Raw genomic sequence first — 20,716 nt, forward strand, 5'->3', positions numbered from 1 at the left:
AAATTTGAAAAGAGAAATGGATAGGTTAAAGTTAGATATAGTGGGAATTAGTGAAGTTCGGTGGCAGGAGGAACAAGACTTCTGGTCAGGTGACTACAGGGTTATAAACACAAAGTCAAATAGGGGTAATGCAGGAGTAGGTTTAATAATGAATAGGAAAATAGGAACACGGGTAAGCTACTACAAACAGCTTAGTGAACGCATTATTGTGGCCAAGATAGATACGAAGCCCACACCTACTACAGTAGTACAAGTTTATATGCCAACTAGCTCTGCAGATGACGAAGAAATTGAAGAAATGTATGATGAAATAAAAGAAATTATTCAAATAGTGAAGGGAGACGAAAATTTAATAGTCATGGGTGACTGGAATTCGAGTGTAGGAAAAGGGAGAGAAGGAAACGTAGTAGGAGAATATGGATTGGGGCTAAGAAATGAAAGAGGAAGCCGCCTGGTAGAATTTTGCACAGAGCACAACTTAATCATAGCTAACACTTGGTTTAAGAATCATGATAGAAGGTTGTATACATGGAAGAACCCTGGAGATACTAAAAGGTATCAGATAGATTATATAATGGTAAGACAGAGATTTAGGAACCAGGTTTTAAATTGTAAGACATTTCCAGGGGCAGATGTGTACTCTGACCACAATCTATTGGTTATGACCCGTAGATTAAAACTGAAGAAACTGCAAAAAGGTGGGAATTTAAGGAGATGGGACCTGGATAAACTGAAAGAACCAGAGGTTGTACAGAGTTTCAGGGAGAGCATAAGGGAACAATTGACAGGAATGGGGGAAAGAAATACAGTAGAAGAAGAATGGATAGCTCTGAGGGATGAAGTAGTGAAGGCAGCAGAGGATCAGGTAGGTAAAAAGACGAGGGCTAGTAGAAATCCTTGGGTAACAAAAGAAATATTGAATTTAATTGATGAAAGAAGAAAATATAAAAATGCAGTAAATGAAGCAGGCAAAAAGGAATACAAACGTCTCAAAAATGAGATCGACAGGAAGTGCAAAATGGCTAAGCAGGGATGGCTAGAGGACAAATGTAAGGATGTAGAGGCTTATCTCACTAGGGGTAAGATAGATACTGCCTACAGGAAAATTAAAGAGACCTTTGGAGAAAAGAGAACCACTTGTATGAACATCAAGAGCTCAGATGGAAACCCAATTCTAAGCAAAGAAGGGAAAGCAGAAAGGTGGAAGGAGTATATAGAGGGTCTATACAAGGGCGATGTACTTGAGGACAATATTATGGAAAAGGAAGAGGATGTAGATGAAGATGAAATGGGAGATACGATACTGCGTGAAGAGTTTGACAGAGCACTGAAAGACCTGAGTCGAAACAAGGCCTCCGGAGTAGACAACATTCCATTGGAACTACTGACGGCCTTGGGAGAGCCAGTCATGACAAAACTCTACCATCTGGTGAGCAAGATGTATGAAACAGGCGAAATACCCTCAGACTTCAAGAAGAATATAATAATTCCAATCCCAAAGAAAGCAGGTGTTGACAGATGTGAGAATTACCGAACAATCAGTTTAATAAGCCACAGCTGCAAAATACTAACACGAATTCTTTACAGACGAATGGAAAAACTAGTAGAAGCCGACCTCGGGGAAGATCAGTTTGGATTCCGTAGAAATACTGGAACACGTGAGGCAATACTAACCTTACGACTTATCTTAGAAGAAAGATTAAGGAAAGGCAAACCTACGTTTCTAGCATTTGTAGACTTAGAGAAAGCTTTTGACAATGTTGACTGGAATACTCTCTTTCAAATTCTAAAGGTGGCAGGGGTAAAATACAGGGAGCGAAAGGCTATTTACAATTTGTACAGAAACCAGATGGCAGTTATAAGAGTCGAGGGACATGAAAGGGAAGCAGTGGTTGGGAAGGGAGTAAGACAGGGTTGTAGCCTCTCCCCGATGTTATTCAATCTGCATATTGAGCAAGCAGTAAAGGAAACAAAAGAAAAATTCGGAGTAGGTATTAAAATTCATGGAGAAGAAATAAAAACTTTGAGGTTCGCCGATGACATTGTAATTCTGTCAGAGACAGCAAAGGACTTGGAAGAGCAGTTGAACGGAATGGATGGTGTCTTGAAGGGAGGATATAAGATGAACATCAACAAAAGCAAAACGAGGATAATGGAATGTAGTCAAATTAAATCAGGTGATGCAGAGGGAATTAGATTAGGAAATGAGACACTTAAAGTAGTAAAGGAGTTTTGCTATTTGGGGAGCAAAATAACTGATGATGGTAGAAGTAGAGAGGATATAAAATGTAGACTGGCAATGGCAAGGAAAGCGTTTCTGAAGAAGAAAAATTTGTTAACATCGAGTATAGATTTAAGTGTCAGGAAGTCATTTCTGAAAGTATTTGTATGGAGTGTAGCCATGTATGGAAGTGAAACATGGACGGTAAATAGTTTGGACAAGAAGAGAATAGAAGCTTTCGAAATGTGGTGCTACAGAAGAATGCTGAAGATTAGATGGGTAGATCACATAACTAATGAGGAGGTACTGAATAGGATTGGGGAGAAGAGGAGTTTATGGCACAACTTGACCAGAAGAAGGGATCGGTTGGTAGGACATGTTCTGAGGCATCAAGGGATCACCAACTTAGTATTGGAGGGCAGCGTGGAGGGTAAAAATCGTAGAGGGAGACCAAGAGATGAATACACTAAGCAGATTCAGAAGGATGTAGGTTGCGGTAGGTACTGGGAGATGAAGAAGCTTGCACAGGATAGAGTAGCATGGAGAGCTGCATCAAACCAGTCTCAGGACTGAAGACCACAACAACAACAACAGTAGTCTTCATTGAGAATTACACTAGTCTAACAACTGATTTGAGTAATTGGTGGCACTCATCGCCCAGTTACTGAACATTTCTGTACCATGTATGTATTATTACAGAATAATGTTCATAAATTATCTGAATATAGTAATTATTGGCACTCATTGCCCAGTTACAAACCATCAGAAGTCATGATTCAAAACAGAAGCTAATGAATGGCATAGTATTAACATAATTCACTTAATTATAGTAATCAATGGCATCATAGGTCATCTTATTACAGTAATCAGTGGCATTCATTGGCCAGCTACAAAGCATTTTTTTTTTGCATTATTCAGAAGTCATTATTCAAAATGAGTTAATTATTGGCATACCATTTATACATAATTAACCTAATTATAGTAATCATATTGGCATCATAGGTCATCTTATTACAGTAATCAGTGGCATTCAAAATGAGTTAATTATTGGCATAGCATTTATACATAATTAATCTAATTATAGTAATCATTGGCATCATAGGTCATCTTATTATAATAATCAGTGGCATTCATTGGCCAGTTACAAAGCATTTTTTTGTATTCTTCAGAAGTCATCATTCAAAATGAGTTAATTATTGGCATAGCATTGATACATAATTAATCTAATTATAGTAATCATTGGCATCATAGATCATCTTGTTACAATAATCAATGGCATTCATTGGCCAGTTACAAAGCATTTTTTTATGCATTATTCAGAAGTCATTATTGAAGTGACATACTATTCAGAGCTGACCAGTATTACTCAGAACTCTCTTAAACTAGTAGCATTATTTGGGACTGGTAATTCCTTTGTTTGTTTTTGAGTTATTGCTGCAAATGAAGATGTGTAACGTCATTCGTCATGAGTCAGCTGTAGCAAGGTTATGAAACAAGTAGAGTATATGTGATCACATTCATAAACGACATAGGTTTAATAAACAACTATTTATACCACATTAATTTCATGAATAATTTCTCCTGCAAAATATACAAAAATGGATTATGAAACGGAAAGAAGAAACGCATATTATGCTGAAAAGTAGTGAACTTCGAATTAACAGGTAGTGAAATGTGTATAAAAAATATATATGTTCTCTAGCTGTCCTTTCCAAAACCTTCAGTCATCATCCCATGCGATATAAGACATACTGTCAAAACGAACTGCAACAAATACTTAAATAACTACATAGCATCTCTTAACTAACAGCAAATATATAAACTTCATCATTATTTTCATCTGCAAAGAAAAACTTCATTATCCATATCACCATAACTCCATTATTATCATCACCTGAAAAGGAAAACTTCGTTATCCATAGCAGCATATTCTTCATCGTTATTCATCACCATTCATTATCATCTGCAAAAAAATCACTTCATTATTCATTAAACAACTATTCCTTATTTCTAGCATATTTCATCACTAAAACTAAGATGTGTAGTTCTGTCTGACAGCCTGCATCAATCGCCTCGTTTTCTGAAAGAAAAAATTAGTTAAGACAGCTATCATACGATGTGTATAGTATATTCTTGTTAATGCTTGTTAATTCTGATCCATTTACTCTTCATCACGAGGTATTGCATCCTCTTTCGTTCATTCCGAAGGTGAAATTCCCATTTCTGTTTAATTTATTTCGTTTACACGTTATTTCTTTCTGAAAAAGATGAACAAAGATTAATGTCTTGCATTTAATTCATATACCCATTAGATAAAAACTGGTTTATAGTAACATAATCGAGCATACAGCATAGCATGACAAAAAACGTAATATGTCAAAAACATCGACAGTGTTCAGAAGCAAAAATGTACACAGTTTACACAATGTAGCAGCAAAAAAAAGTAAAGTAGTCACGATGTTGAGATATCATAAGGCAAAATGTTAAAGTCAACTGGTGTTTGTTATATCTTAAATATTTCATAGTACATACAAATAAAACAGGAAAACAATCATACGTACATAAAAAATGGAAAATATGCACGGTCTGATGTGTAACGACAACAAAAGCGACCTGCTAACCTTACCTTGCCGGGCACTTGCCAAGAAAAAATACGACAATCATCAGTAAGTAGTCACATAAATATAATTGCATAAGTGGTCAAAAAATGTGTAAGTTCATCTGGAAAAATATGCACGGTCTGATGTATAACGACAAGAAAAGCGACCTGCTAACCTTACCTTGTCGGGTACTTGCCAAGAAAAAATACGATAACCATCAGTAGGTGTTCATGTGAATATAATTTCATAAGCGGTCATAAAAAATTTATGAAATGGCATTACAGCCTGATAAATCATAAACTATGTTCATTCAATAAAACGTTTGATGTTGGATACGTGGTGGTTCCCTTTGGTTTTTCTGGTTCTCAAAGTTTCGACGTGTACTACATTGGGGTGAGGAATGCTGCGAATCCGATATGGGCCTGCGTATAGAAGTTCAAATTTACTGCACCTACCTTTTCCTCTATTGGATAAATAGTGTGTACGTACTAATATCTTCTGTCCAATGTGAAAGTCACGGCGTATACTAACCTGTTTTTGCTGTCTTCTCCGGCGCTCTGCGACACGTTTGATGTTGTTCAGCGCAATGTCAATTATTTCATGGTGTCGTAGTCGACGAGATGTAGGAAATGTTACTAATTCTTTAATTTTGTTAGGTGGTTCAACATTTTTCAGTATAACAGACGGAGATAGCATAGTAGATTCATTCGGTATGGAATTAATTACATCTTGGAATGAGAGTATTTGTGTGTCCCAATCAGTATGTCTTTTATGACAGTATATTCTACACAGTTTACCAATTTCTTTCATTAATCGTTCACAAGGGTTCGAAGAAGCATGGTACCTAGATATATAGACCGGAGAAATGTTTCTAGCTCGTAACATACGTGTCCATATAGCAGATCGAAACTGTGATCCATTGTCGGAAATTACTTTCAACACATGCCCTACATGAAATAGAAAATGTTTTACAAATACTTTCGAAACAGTTTTAGCAGTAGCTTTGCGTAACGGAGTGAAGGTAGCAAATTTTGAAGTGAGTTCAACAGCGACAAAGATGTAGCAAAAACCTCTATTAGTTCTCGAATCGGACCAAAAATGTCTACAGCGGCCATATGTCTCAATTTAACAGGTATAATGGGATGTACTGGAGGAATATGTGAAGTCGTGTCTGATTTAGCTTTCTGGCAGATTTTACATGACGCTAAAACTCGTCGTATACGTTTCTCCATGTTGGCAAAATAACAGTTCTGTCTCAGTATAAAAAAACATTTTCTGGGTCCGTAATGTGCATAACTTAAATGAGTATACCAGATTAATTTGTTAACAAGTTCGTCAGGAATGCATAATAACCAATTGTTGCTGTCAGGATGAGAGCGGCGAAAAAGAATGTAATTGCGTACAGTGTAATGGTTTCTAATGGTAACATTATTCCTATCTTGCCAAAGGTGTTTAATCTCTTTCCATACGTTGTCTTTATTCTGCTCTTGTGCTATGTCTTGTAATGACGACGAAATGAAATTTTCAAATGCAACTTGTTGAATGTACATGACGCAGAAATTTGCTTTGCAGAAGTTGGTTGCGATGTCTTGCTGATTGTTGCTGAGAGAACGGGATAGTGCGTCTGCTACAATATTTTGTAAAGTTCCTGTAGTTAAAGTTTCCATCTGCTTAATCTGTCGTGTGTAAATTTAGCAGAAAGTAAAAATTGTATCGCTCTGTGGTCTGTGTAAACGGTCGTATGTCTTCCATAAAGAAAATGCCTAAATCTAGTAAAAGCCCATACAACACATAATGTTTCAAGTTCTGTAAGAGAATAATTTCGTTCAGCAGATGACAGAATGCGACTTGCAAAAGCGATGTTTTTAATTACTGTACAACCATCTTCTTCAATTTCCTGAAAAGTATGTACGCCTAAAGCGGTGTTAGAACTGTCGGTGGCAATGGAAACATTTCTGGTAAGATCTGGGTGCGATAAAAGTGGTGCATTCAACAAAGCATGTTTCAAATAACATTCTCGTGAACAAGAGTCTGCGTGTCAAAAGTATTGCTTGCGTTACTGGAATATGCAACCTGTACTGTATTTGGTCAAATTCTATCTGACGTGTTATTATTTTCGGGAGGATGCTGTGGCATTTCCACTATTTGTACTGTTCTGTTATTTCTTCCTGACGTATTACGTTCTGGATGATACCTACTGTCTGGTTCATTCATGATTATTTGTTGTGGCTGATGTTCTTGCTGCTGATAAGATCGACTGTTATTAAATGTACGCTGAAAATTGTGCTCATTACTTTTACGTTTGTCGTGATAGTCATTTCCATACGGCGCATTGCGATAGGAATTGAAGTAGTGTGTCTTCTGTACGTACTGGTTTCCTTGTTGCTGTGCGTTACTATTTGTTGGAGCTGACGCTATACACGTACGCGGCGAAACATTAAAGCCTGGTTGACCTTAACATTACATTGTTGGTTAGGTATGCTAACCGGCTGGTTTTGTTGCTATTGCGGAGAAAAACCTCTATTGCTACCAAAATGTGTTTCCTGTTGCTGACTATTTTGTCGATACTGATAATTACAATTTCATCTGTTATTAAAGTTTCGCCGATAGTTGTCATTTCTTGAGCGTCTAATAAAAAATTGTCACTTTCGTTAAAACTTGTCGTATCAGGTTTTCTTTACTCATTTCTTAATCCTAGGTAGAGCAATAGTTAAAGAGCTGTTTTGATAGATATAAAGGATAGTAGAAGAGAAGGCAGCAGTGCAGAAAACTAAAGATGAAACAGCACTACTATGGCTCGGGGCCCTGTGCACGCTACGGCACATATTCATTAAAGCGTAATGAATCCCCTGAGTTCAATTACGCGCTGCAAATAAATTTTAGTTTTTGGGTTACAGGCAATGGCGTTAAAAATTCAGAAGCAAATTGCTGTATCCATGCTAATTCTAGTTTCTGCATTACACGAAATGTTGGTAAAAATTCAAGAGCAAATTGTCGTATCCAGTTCAAATCGTGCACCTGTGCTCTATCATTTTCAAATACCTTAGGTTTTTTTACAAATACAAATTGCTTATAATCAACGTTCTCGTCACTGAATGTGTGAACAGGTTCAGGATTGCATAAGAATCTGTTTGTCTGTGTCTTTTCGGATTTTAAGTCACGTACTCTCTGTAAATTACCTAAGTTACACTGGCTGTGTGAGTGTGACCAATGTTCGCAACGTGGCGTATGCTGTGACGTGTTATTAACTGAAATATTTTTTATCTCTGTCACTTCTTGTTGTAAAGTTGACAATTTTCTACGCAATGTATTATTAGACGAACCTATCTCACTGATTGTCTGCTGTAAATTTTGGAATTCAGGTGTTTGGTTAAACAAAATCGGTGAAGTATCGTCTGATTTGTTGTCATTATTACTTTCAATAACGTCAATACGACTGGCCAATTCATCATATTTTTTAGTCAGTATTTTTACCTATCATCGTTTTTAGTGTCAGAAGCATTAATCTGTTTTTGTAATTTATGTGTGGTTTCGTTCAAATTTTTAACGTCAGCTTTGATGACATCGTGATCCTGAATTAGTTCTAATTGTTCAAGTCTGTCGGTCACTGTCTGAAAATCTACTGTGTATGTGTCTGTTTTTGTTTTAAGATCGGAAATTTCATCACGCAATTCTGTGTTCAACTGTTTGATAGTATTAATTTCGTCCGATACTGTAGCAATATTGTTGTCTACATATGTTTTTGCTTTCGTAAACAATTTACGTTTATCTTCCTGTCTCTGTGCGGTAATAGTTTCCATGACTTGTCGTTTCACTTTGTTTTGTTCCTGTATGAACTTACAGTAACGCGTTTCACTGTTTTGTAGGTGGTGATTAAAACGTTCGTCCATTTGACTGTTCTGTTGGTCGAATTTCGCGTCTATTTTTGCATCCAGTGTGCACGAAAGTTCTACTGTCATTAATTTAAACTCGTCGCGTAACTGTGTTGCTTTTTCAGAGCATTGTTTACCGACTGCACTAATTTCGCCTCTAAGTGATTCTGTTGTAGCAGTTTGCATATCCCTTAATTCTTGAGCAACAGATCTAATTTCTTCACTACTTTTCCAAGCACAAGCCACAATTTCCTTACGTAACTGTTCTTTAGTATCATGACACTGCGTGGCAACAGCTGCAAGCTGCTCACCAAGCTGTCTGGAATTGTTGTCTAATTTTTCATTAAGGTTGTCTTGTTTTTCATTAAGTTGTTTATTCTGTTCACTAAGTTGTTTGAAATTTTCATTAAGGTTGTCCTGTTTTTCATTAAGTTGTTTAAAATTTTCACTAAATTGTTTGTTATCTTCACTCTGTTATAGCAATAGTGCAATAATTTGATCCAACCCAATATTACCTACTCTATTCTCTATGCTGTTTAATGGCGTACCTGCAATTGTCACGTTTTGTGTAACCATTCGGTCATTTTGTGATTCTTGAAATTGTTTGCTAATCGGATGTGCACTGTTAGTCACTACACTAGAATTAAATAAATCTGTCGTCACTGGAATTAAATAAATCTGTCGTACTCTGATTACACTGTTCATTTTCGTTAGAAAAATTTGTCTGTTCGTTACGTAAATTTTGCAAACCGGGTGTGTCAAGCTGGGCAGCGTTCATTGTAACAGAATGTCCCGCGTCATCATTAGTCGTCAAATTAACAGAGGACACAATTGAATTTGTTTGCTCATCATTAGCAATAAAATCATTACCGGTGATCAGTACGCACTGATTGTCTGTAAATGGGGAATTGTCATTATTACACTGCGTGTCGCAAGTACTATCGGTCAAGTTATTTAAGTCGGCTATTTCACTCATTATACATCGCGATGTACTATTAACAGTTTTTCGCGGCATTTTTACACAAATCAAAATTATTCACAAATGTAACAAAGACAATGCAAAATGCAACAAACACAAATACAACAAAGAGCAAAAAATTGCCAATGATCTGTGGAAGAAAGAGTGACAAATTAGTAAATGCGTTGCGCCAGATGCAAACTACGTTTAAGTAATTAAGAGCAGATATATGACTACTTCTCAGAAGATTCACAAAGAAATACGATCCTGGCCGGATGTCGCCAAGTGTAACCTCCCCGCAAAAATTAATAAATGAAAATTTGAAATGGTGCCGCAATATACCAAATGTAACCTCCCAACAGAAATAATAATACACTCCTGGAAATTGAAATAAGAACACTGTGAATTCATTGTCCCAGGAAGGAAACTTTATTGACACATTCCTGGTGTCAGATACATCACATGATCACACTGACAGAACCACAGGCACGTAGACACAGGCAACAGAGCATGCACAATGTCGGCACTAGTACAGTGTATATCCACCTTTCGCAGCAATGCAGGCTGCTATTCTCCCATGGAGACGATCGTAGAGATGCTGGATGTAGTCCTGTGGAACGGCTTGCCATGCCATTTCCACCTGGCGCCTCAGTTGGACCAGCGTTCGTGCCGGACGTGCAGACCGCGTGAGACGACGCTTCATCCAGTCCCAAACATGCTCAATGGGGGACAGATCCGGAGATCTTGCTGGCCAGGGTAGTTGACTTACACCTTCTAGAGCACGTTGGGTGGCACGGGATACATTCGGACGTGCATTGTCCTGTTGGAACAGCAAGTTCCCTTGCCGGTCTAGGAATGGTAGAACGATGGGTTCGATGACGGTTTGGATGTACTGTGCACTATTCAGTGTCCCCTCGACGATCACCAGTGGTGTACGGCCAGTGTAGGAGATCGCTCCCCACACCATGATGCCGGGTGTTGGCCCTGTGTGCCTCGGTCGTATGCAGTCCTGATTGTGGCGCTCACCTGCACAGCGCCAAACACGCATACGACCATCATTGGCACCAAGGCAGAAGCGACTCTCATCGCTGAAGACGACACGTCTCCATTCGTCCCTCCATTCACGCCTGTAGCGACACCACTGGAGGCGGGCTGCACGATGTTGGGGCGTGAGCGGAAGACGGCCTAACGGTGTGCGGGACCGTAGCCCAGCTTCATGGAGACGGTTGCGAATGGTCCTCGCCGATACCCCAGGAGCAACAGTGTCCCTAATTTGCTGGGAAGCGCCGGCCGCGGTGGTCTAGCGGTTCTGGCGCTGCAGTCCGGAACCGCGGGACTGCTACGGTCGCAGGTTCGAATCCTGCCTCGGGCATGGGTGTGTGTGATGTCCTTAGGTTAGTTAGGTTTAAGTAGTTCTAAGTTCTAGGGGACTTATGACCTAAGATGTTGAGTCCCATAGTGCTCAGAGCCATTTGAACCATTTTTTTTTGCTGGGAAGTGGCGGTGCGGTCCCCTACGGCACTGCGTAGGATCCTACGGTCTTGGCGTGCATCCGTGCGTCGCTGCGGTCCGGTCCCAGGTCGACGGGCACGTGCACCTTCCGCCGACCACTGGCAACAACATCGATGTACTGTGGAGACCTCACGCCCCACGTGTTGAGCAATTCGGCGGTACGTCCACCCGGCCTCCCGAATGCCCACTATACGCCCTCGCTCGAAGTCCGTCAACTGCACATACGGTTCACGTCCACGCTGTCGCGGCATGCTACCAGTGTTAAAGACTGCGATGGAGCTCCGTATGCCACGGCAAACTGGCTGACACTGACGGCGGCGGTGCACAAATGCTGCGCAGCTAGCGCCATTCGACGACCAACACCGCGGTCCCTGGTGTGTCCGCTGTGCCGTGCGTGTGATCATTGCTTGTACAGCCCTCTCGCAGTGTCCGGAGCAAGTATGGTGGGTCTGACACACCGGTGTCAATGTGTTCTTTTTTCCATTTCCAGGAGTGTATCTAGTAAATTTTATAAGGACAGCAGCGCTGACCTTCGGCCCTGAATTCTGAATAAAAAAGACAAATTCTTACCTCAATAAAAACTGCAATTATATCTGCTCTTAATTATATATACTTCGACACAGCTTCGTGCAATGCTGGCCTATATATTTTTTTTGGATTCTTGGAAGGAGTGACGATCCATTGGAAATGTTCTTTAAATTGAAATGAATGTTTTTCTTTAAAAGAGTTACTTTATAAAAAATTATTATTGGGGCATTTTTTAACAAATTAATTACAATTAACATACATTATTAAATATGCGCAATGCTGCTTCTTTACCTTCTACAACAATACTCATCCTCCAGAGTCCTGACCAGAGTCGCGAGCAGATCACACAGCCGACGCATGCCGACTCCCGCAGACTATTACTGTCCACTCGCTACTAAAGCCGACCGACTACTACCGTATCTGACTGACTACTACTGTCGACTCACGCAGACTAGCGCAGACTCGCGACAAGCAACAACTTACAATAAACTACTCTCTGGTCAGAGATTCTGTCATGCCTTGCCCATCGCCGGCGAAGCATACACCTTACAAACTATATAACGGAAAAATCATCGCGTTTCAGATTTTTACTTCAAGTGGCAAATGTGAACACCATGAGCTTTAATTGACGATCGACACTAGTATTACACAAAAAGGGGGTGTAACAGATGAGACTTCTGCAGTTCTGAGTGAAGCTTTATGCGCTGTTATGCGGCATCGCGTGCTTTCATTACCTTGTCGGTGTTCGTCAGGGGGCGGCGGACAGCACAGCTCCGCTCACCTCGCCATCTCGGAAGCAACTCTGTCCTAACTTCTCCTTACTACAATTTACCGAAGTTGGTTTTAAAAAAAACTATCTGGCTATGTTTTCATCTGACCAATCAGGGTCTCAATGTTAACCTTCAGCTCCGCCTACAAAAATTCTGTCTATCCAATGAGAAACGTTATACTTTTCGTGGTGGGGCAATGTTTTTAAAGTTTGCAACGTAACAGAGACGCGAAAAAGTCTCACGCTAAAACTTGCAGCTGGTGTGGTCCTTTTAGCGTTATCGTAAGATCTATACTGTTCTTCTGGAGGGCTCTATCTTTTAACATGGGCTGGGGGGTGGTCCTGACGTAACAGAGACGCGAAAAAGTCTCACGCTAAAACTTGCGTCTGGGGTGGTCCTAGCGGTTAGCTGGCGACGTGGGTGTCCGTCCCTTATCGTAGGGCCTTCTCGCCTAACACGGTTCTGCTCTCGGCTTCTGTTCTCGTTTCTCCCCTCGGAACTGCGTCTGTCTCACGGTGGGAAGGTATGACATGCATTTAGGCATGCTTGTGTTAGTCTGTGGTATTCCATTTGCTCACTCGTTACTCGTATTACTTTGGTTAATTTAATGTCACGATTTATTCGGAGCTATGTGACAAACTACTGGATTTGCTTATCATGTCAGGGTTTTCATGGAAGGTGTTGAATTTGCCTGACACCTTACAGACGGAGGGCATGTTCAATTTTGTCAGTTCCTAGGGCTTTTTCTTGTTCCGTTTACGATGGAGCACTGGAAGAATGTTTATATGCCTCCAACCGTGCTGCAGCTAATGTAACCTTGTCCTCATGATCCATACGGGAATGAGACATAGCGGATTGTAGTACATTACTAAAGCCTTCATTCCAAGCCGGTTCTTGAAACTTCATAAGTCGACTTTTTCGGGATAGTTTACGTCTCTTTTCAAGAGTCTGCCAATCCAGTTTCTTCAGCATCTCCGTAATAGTCTGTGAGGGGTGAAACAAACCTGTGACCTTTCATACTGTGCACATTTGAATACGCTCAGTATCCTGTGTTAGTGCTATTTGGTACAGGTCTCACACACTTAAGCGACATCCTAGGATGGGTCGCACGAGTGATTTGTAAGCAACCTTGTTTGGAAACCGATTGCATTTCCCCAGTATTCTAGCAACAAACGGAAGTCGGTCACTAGCTTTACCCACGACTGAGCCTATGTGATCATTCGATTTCGTATGCCTACAAAGTGTAACACCCAGGTATTTGTATGAGCTGGCCGATTGCAAATGTCATTCATTGATATTATAGCGATAGGCTACTAACTTTTTTTTTTCATTTTGTCACGTGCACAGTTTTACAGTTACTAACATTTAATACAAGTTGCTAATCTTTGCACCACTTTGAAATCTTATGAAGATCTGGCAGTATAATTATGGTGCTTGTTTCACACAGTACTTCATCATACCTGCATCGCCTGCGAAATGTCTGAAGTTACTATTAATATTGTCCTCGAGGCCATTAACCCTCTGGTGCACATGTCCACTGTGGTGCACAGCTGTCTCTTCTTCGACGTTTTCAATTAGTCCTGAAACTGCAAATGCACGCCGTCCACTTCAGTGTATACTCCCTACTGGTGCTCTGTCCTGCGTGATTTGCAGCCTCAGGAATGATTGAAAACGCTGAAGAAGCGATCATTAACAGGGGTTGGGTTGGGTTGTGTGGGGAAGGAGACGGGACAGCGAGGTCATCGGTCTCATCGGATTAGGGAAGGATGGGAAAGGAAGTCGGCCGTGCCCTTTCAAAGGAACCATCCCGGCATTTACTTGGAGCGATTTAGGGAAATCACGGGAAACTTAAATCAGGATGGCCGGACGCGGGATTGAACTGTCGTCCTCCCGAATGCGAATCCAGTGTCTACCCACTGCCCCACCTCGCTCGGGTATTAACAGGGTTTATATACAAAAAGAACAGCGCGGGTTGCAACACACTTACCTGGAGCACACCAGAAGTCATTCGTATTGGGTTGGTGCATGAGTTCCTAGCCTTTTCCGTAAGTTTAATAGACACAACAGATACACATAACAGAGAAATGGTTCAAATGGCTCTGAGCCCTATGGGAATTAACTGCTGAGGTCATCAGTCCCCTAGAACTTAGAACTACTTAGACCTAACTAACCTAAGGATATCACACACATTCATGCCCGAGGCAGGATTCGAACCTGCGACCGTAGCGGTCGCGCGGTTCCAGACTGTAGCGCCTATAACCGCTCGGCCACTCCGGCCGGCCATAACAGAGACTTAAACATGTTGTTTTGTAGGGCGGGCAAGCACAGCCAAACTTCGACATTTTTCCAAAGAAAATTGCGCACTGGCTGTATGAATGATTTTTATTAACTCTGCGACCGGCTTTTTGTATTCCTAAAAACAAGGCAAAAGGAGGCTGCAACATGGAATAGTTTCAAGTCGTAGGGGGTATTTAGTATCGCCCGTGATGATTGTGATGCGGAGTACATAGGCCAGACAGGAAGAAGTTTTCACACCCGCTTTAAGGAGCACATCAGCGAACCCGGCTCAAAATCGGCCGTAGGTGCGCATTTGCGGGAAACGGGTCGCCATATCACCGGTATTCAGAACAACATGCGGGTGTTACACTTGGAAAATAAGGGCAACACCCTTAATGTTTTGGAACAGGTTGAAATCATCAGAGTTCTGAAGAAATGCCCTCGCTCCTTACTCAATGCACAGACCGACCTGAGGCACAAGGGTCTTTTAGAAAAGTTTGATTACTTAAACAGGTAGCCTTACCCCTATAGATTACTTGTTAGTAGGTTTTGTCCTATATATTTTTTATGCATACTACGGGCCTTACGCATTCAGAACCACCACATTTATTATTCTTGTGGTTTTAACTAACTGCCATGTTTTATATTGGCCACCTAGTATGGTATTAGACTTTAGAAAAAAATCGACATAAGGAACTGTTTATCAAATGTTGAGCACCCCCCACTCTTCACACCTTGCACACGTCATCCGGCCTCTGGCGATTCTCGCGCCACTGCGTGAGCGCTCTCCGGGTTTCGGCCAGTCGGCCCTGTCCGCTGCCGCGCGGCTCCTCTCAACTTGCACGGTACGTTCTGATTTGTTTACATGACCCTAATTCCGCTGTTTGTTCGTGCTAATGTTCCGCTCTTCGTCGTTAATGTTTAGGGCAGTTTTATCAGCATCGTATTTTATTTTTATTTTCTACGTCATTGCCGCTCCCATCATTTAAAAAAATTTTAAATAAGATTTTTATATTTTAACTACCGCTTTCACCAGATGACGGTATATTGGACGTGAATGGTGGGGAGTGGCTACAGGGCAATGTTCAACGTTACTATGTTATAAATAGCGTATGTGACAACTTTTTTGTTTCATTCAAAAAACTGGTTGTTTAGAAGTTTAATTTATACCTCAGAATAATTTATATGAGCTCTTATTATATTATTTTTTGAACAGATTGCCTGAGGATTCACCGATAAGTGGTGCGAAACCGGTCGCAGATTTAATAAAAATCATTCATACAAACAGTGCGGAATTGTCTTTGAAAAAAAAAAAAAAAACGGAGACTTTAGTCATCAATAATATATTCTCCTTCACTATTTACAACAGTCTGCCAATGCTGAGGTAACTTTTCGATTCCGCGACAGGAGAAATCACGTAGTTCTGAGGCTAGGAACTCGTCCAGCCATTTTCGGCGCTCAGTTTCATCCGGAAAGGAAATTCCTTGAAGGTTGTTCGATAGAGAGGGGAAAAGGTGAAACTCTGAGGGCGCAAGAGCAGATGAATAAGGTGGGTGTGCAATGACTTCTCAAGTCATCTTCTGTATAGTGTTTCTTGGCTGTCTAGCACAATGTGGGCGCACATTACTGTGGTGTAGCATCACTTCACGCAATCTTCCTGGCCGTTGTTCTTGGACCGGGTTTGAAAACTTCTCAGTTGTTGACAATAAATCTCAGCAGTGATGTTACACCTCAGGGAAGAATTCGTACTACACGGCACCGTCGCTGTTCCACCAGACGCATAACATTATCTTTTGTGGATGCCCGCAGGTCTTTCTATGGGTACTTGCTGATTTGATTGGGCTCAGCCATTCCTTTCTTTTCCTTACGTTAGCATACAGACACCATTTCTCGTCACCAATAACGGCACAGGATAGGAATGCTCGGTGCTGTTCACGAGGCAGTTGATGACAAGGAAGCAGAGCTGCACGTATGGGCACTCGATGATTTATGTGATTTTTGCTTAGAGCATGGAGTTCCCATACACCGGAATTTTGAAATGCAAATGTCGCTCGATGATGTACTCAAAGCTCATCACATCTGCCAGTTCTCGAGTACAATGACATGGAAAATAGTGGATTAATGCGTTAAAAGATTTTCATCAAACTCCGAAGGTCTTCTTGAACGTGGGGAGACACTAATGTCAAAACGACCCTTCTTAAAAACAGAACATCGTTTTCAAGGTGTGCTCTGCCTAATGGCATTGTTGTTGTTGTTGTTGTGGACTTCAGTCCAGAGACTGGTTTGATGCAGCTCTCCATGTAAGCTTCTTCATCTCTCAGTACCTACTGCAACCTACATCCTTCTGAATCCGTTTAATGTATTCATCTCTTGGTCTCCCTCTACGATTTTTACCCTCCACGCTGCCCTCCAATACTAAACTGGTGATCCCTTGATGCCTCAGAACATGTCCTACCAACCGATCCCTCCTTCTAGTCAAGTTGTGCCACAAATTTCTCTTCTCTCCAATTTTAGTCAATACCTCCTCATTAGTTATGTGATCTACCCATCTAATCTTCAACATTCTTCCGTAGCACCACATTTCGAAAGTTTCTATTCTCTTTTTGTCTAAACTATTTATCGTCCACGTTTCACTTCCATACATGGCTACACTCCATACAAATACTTTCAGAAAAGACTTCCTGACACTTAAATCTACACTCGATGTTAACAAATTTCTCTTCTTCAGAAATGCTTTCCTTGCCATTGCCAGCCTACATTTTATATCCTCTCTTTTTCGACCATCATCAGTTATTTTGCTCACCAACCTAATGGCATTATCCCCACAAAAACACAAATGTTTCTGGCTGCCTACGCTGCTGTCATACATCTATAGAACTCAAACAGAAGAATGTGTCGGAAACGTTCCGATTTCTCCACTTGAACTGCATTTTCTAGCGTCTATGTTTCCTATCACTACGTCTAAACGACAAAATGACAATATGTAAATTTAGATAGCAACAGTGAACTACAGTTAAAAAATGACAATCGATAAGTAAATCCATATTAACCGAAATACCAGCACGCAAAATAAAAGCACTACGAACTTAGGCACCAACCTAATACATCTGTCGATGACCCTCCATCCATGATAACCTGTTGAGTCGTACCCGTAATTAAATTTTCAATCTAGCCACAAATGTCGCTTGATGCCTCATACGAGCGTACGTTTGATAATAACCGTAGATGTGGTCCTGAGTCAAATGCTTTTCGGAAATCGAGAAATACACCATCTATCTCACTGCCTTGATCCAAGACTTTCAGTATGTCATGTGAGAAAAGTGCGAGTTGGGCTTTTGGAATTCCGTCGTGATTGGCATGACGGATGTCATTCTGTTCGAGATACCTCATTACATATGAGATCAGAATATGTTTTAAGATTCTACAATAATTCGATGTCGCGGATGTTGGACGGTAGTTTTGTGGATCACATCTACACTACTGGCCATTAAAATTGCTAAACCACGAAGATGACGTGCTACAGACGCGAAATCGAACCGTCAGGAATAAGATGCTGTGATATGCAAATGATTAGCTTTTCAGAGCATTCACACAAGGTTGGCGCTGGTGGCGACACCTATAACGTGCTGACGTGAGGAAAGTTTCCTACCGATTTCTCATACACAAACAGCGGTTGACCGGCGTTGCCTGGTGAAACGTTGTTGTGATGCCTCGTGTAAGGAGGAGAAATGTGTACCATCACGTTTCCGACTATGATAAAAGTCGGATTGTAGCCTATCGCGATTGCGGTTTATCGTATCGCGACATTGCTGCTCGCGTTGGTCGAGATCCAATTACCAGGCATCTTATCCACATGGCTGTAACGGATCGTGCAGCCACGTCTCGATCCCTGAGTCAACAGATGGGGACGTTTGCAAGACAACAATCATCTGCCCGAACAGTTCGACGACGTTTGCAGCAAAATGGACTATCAGCTCGGAGACCATGGCTGCAGGTACCCTTGACGCTGCATCACAGACAGGAGCGCCTGCGATAGTGTACTCAACGACGAACCTGGGTGCACGAATGGCAAAACGTCTTTTTTCGGATGAATCCAGCTTCTGTTTACAGCATCATAATGGTCGCATCCGTGTTTGGCGACATTGCTGTGAACGCACATTGGAAGCATGTATTCGTCATCACCATACTTGTCTATCACCCGGCGTGATGGTATGGAGTGCCATTGGTTAGACCTCTCGGTCACCTCTTGTTCGCATTGACGGCACTTTGAATAGTGGACGTTACATTTCAGATGTGTTACCACCCGTGGCTCTACCCTTCATTCGATCCCTGCGAAACCCTACATTTCAGCAGGATAATGCACGACCACCTGTTGCAGGTCGTGTACGGGCCTTTCTGGATACTGAAAATCTTTGACTGCTGCCCTGGCCAACACATTCTCCAGATCTCTCACCAAATGAAAACGTCTGGTCAATAATGGCTGAGCAACTGGCTCGTCACAATACGCCAGTCACTACTCTTGATTAACTGTGGTATCATGTTGAAGCTGCATGGGCAGCTGTACCTGTACATCATCCAAGCTTTGTTTGACTCAATGCCCAGGTTTATCAAGGCCGTTATTACGGCCAGAGGTGGTTGTTCTGGGTACTGATTTCTCAGGATCTATGCACACAAATTGCGTGAAAATGTAATCACATGTCAGTTCTAGTATAATATATTTGTCCAATGAATACCCGTTTATCATCTGCATTTCTTCTCGGTGTAGCAACTCTAATGGCCAGTAGTGTACTACCCTTCTTGTAGACGTTTGATGTTGACTGCACAGATAATACAGATCTGTATCCGGTGACCCTTCCTTTTCTGTATAGGGAGCAGAGCATGCCAATGGCAGAACTGAAGACCGGACGTGCCACGACAACAGGAGTGTGCGCGGACGACGTGCTGCGCCACAACGTGAAGTTGCTGACGCTGGGCGGGGCGTGGCCCCCAAGCGAGCGGCGCGGTCTGCGCCGGCTGTTCCCGCTCTACACCGCCACCATCTACTTCTGCCAGAGCGCCACCATCGCCATGGGCATCTGGCTCACGTACGACCTGTGGGGCGACGTCGACGAGATCATGCTCACGTACGTCAACACGTTCACGCTGCTCGGTGGCTACATCAAGCTGATCTACTTCTCCCGTGACGTGCGGGGCTACCGCGAGCTCGTCTCGATCCTGCGGGACGTCGCCAGGGAACAATGGCCGTACTGCGAGAACGACGCTAAGCTGATGGCGATCTTCACCGGCGCGTACCGGAAGGGCTTGTGGCTGACGTTCGGCCCCCTCGTGTACCTCAATATATTGGGCCCCACTTGGTTCTTCATGCCTCTCATTCTTCGGGCCTTCGGTTCAGAGGAACGCCTACTTCCGTTCGTCAACTTGCGCGAGAGTGTGACGAATATTTTTCCTCTGTATGTTGCCATCTACGTGGTGCAAGTTTACTGCATGTTCTTCTGGAATATTATCAGCGTCGGGCTGGACATGTTCTTCGTCACGAGCATGGTTCACGTGGCTGCGCAGCTCAAAATCCTCAATGAACGCCTATCTAATTTAGGTGAAGATCCACCACATGACGACTACGGAGCTGTATTGGATCGCCAGATTATGCGGGGATTTGTCAATCCGCAAAAGCGGCCATTCAGCCGTGACAGACGACGGCGAGACATGTATGAAGAACTACGTAATTGTATCAAGACACATCAACACATCCTAAGGCAAGTGTTAAAAGGACAATAGTTGCTTAAGTCTTCATCGTCCTCAAAAAGCCGGAAGGTGCTAGTAGGACTCACGGTCTAAGGCACTAGTCCCTTACCTGGGGATAATTACCTCCTGAGGCGTAAAACGAAAACTTCTAAGGGATATGGAGTTTCGGTCACGAAACCCAAATAATCTTTAAAAGCTATTTCTGTAATCGCTAATACGTGAGACTAATACTGAGC

General features: G+C 41.9%; 1 protein-coding gene across 1 annotated transcript in view; it reads left to right on the forward strand.

Moving 5' to 3' along the window:
• Nucleotides 1–20,513, forward strand: part of LOC126235004 (uncharacterized) — a 50,034-nt gene extending 29,521 nt beyond the window's left edge. Inside the window, exon 2 of the mRNA XM_049943741.1 lies at nt 19,607–20,513. Within this exon, the coding sequence (XP_049799698.1) occupies nt 19,617–20,513 (897 nt within the window). The 5' untranslated portion in view covers nt 19,607–19,616. The remainder of the gene's footprint in view (nt 1–19,606) is intronic.
• The last annotated feature ends 203 nt before the right edge of the window (nt 20,514–20,716 follow it).

This window comes from Schistocerca nitens, chromosome 2, assembly GCF_023898315.1.
Source record: "Schistocerca nitens isolate TAMUIC-IGC-003100 chromosome 2, iqSchNite1.1, whole genome shotgun sequence".
NCBI lineage: Eukaryota > Metazoa > Arthropoda > Insecta > Orthoptera > Acrididae > Schistocerca > Schistocerca nitens.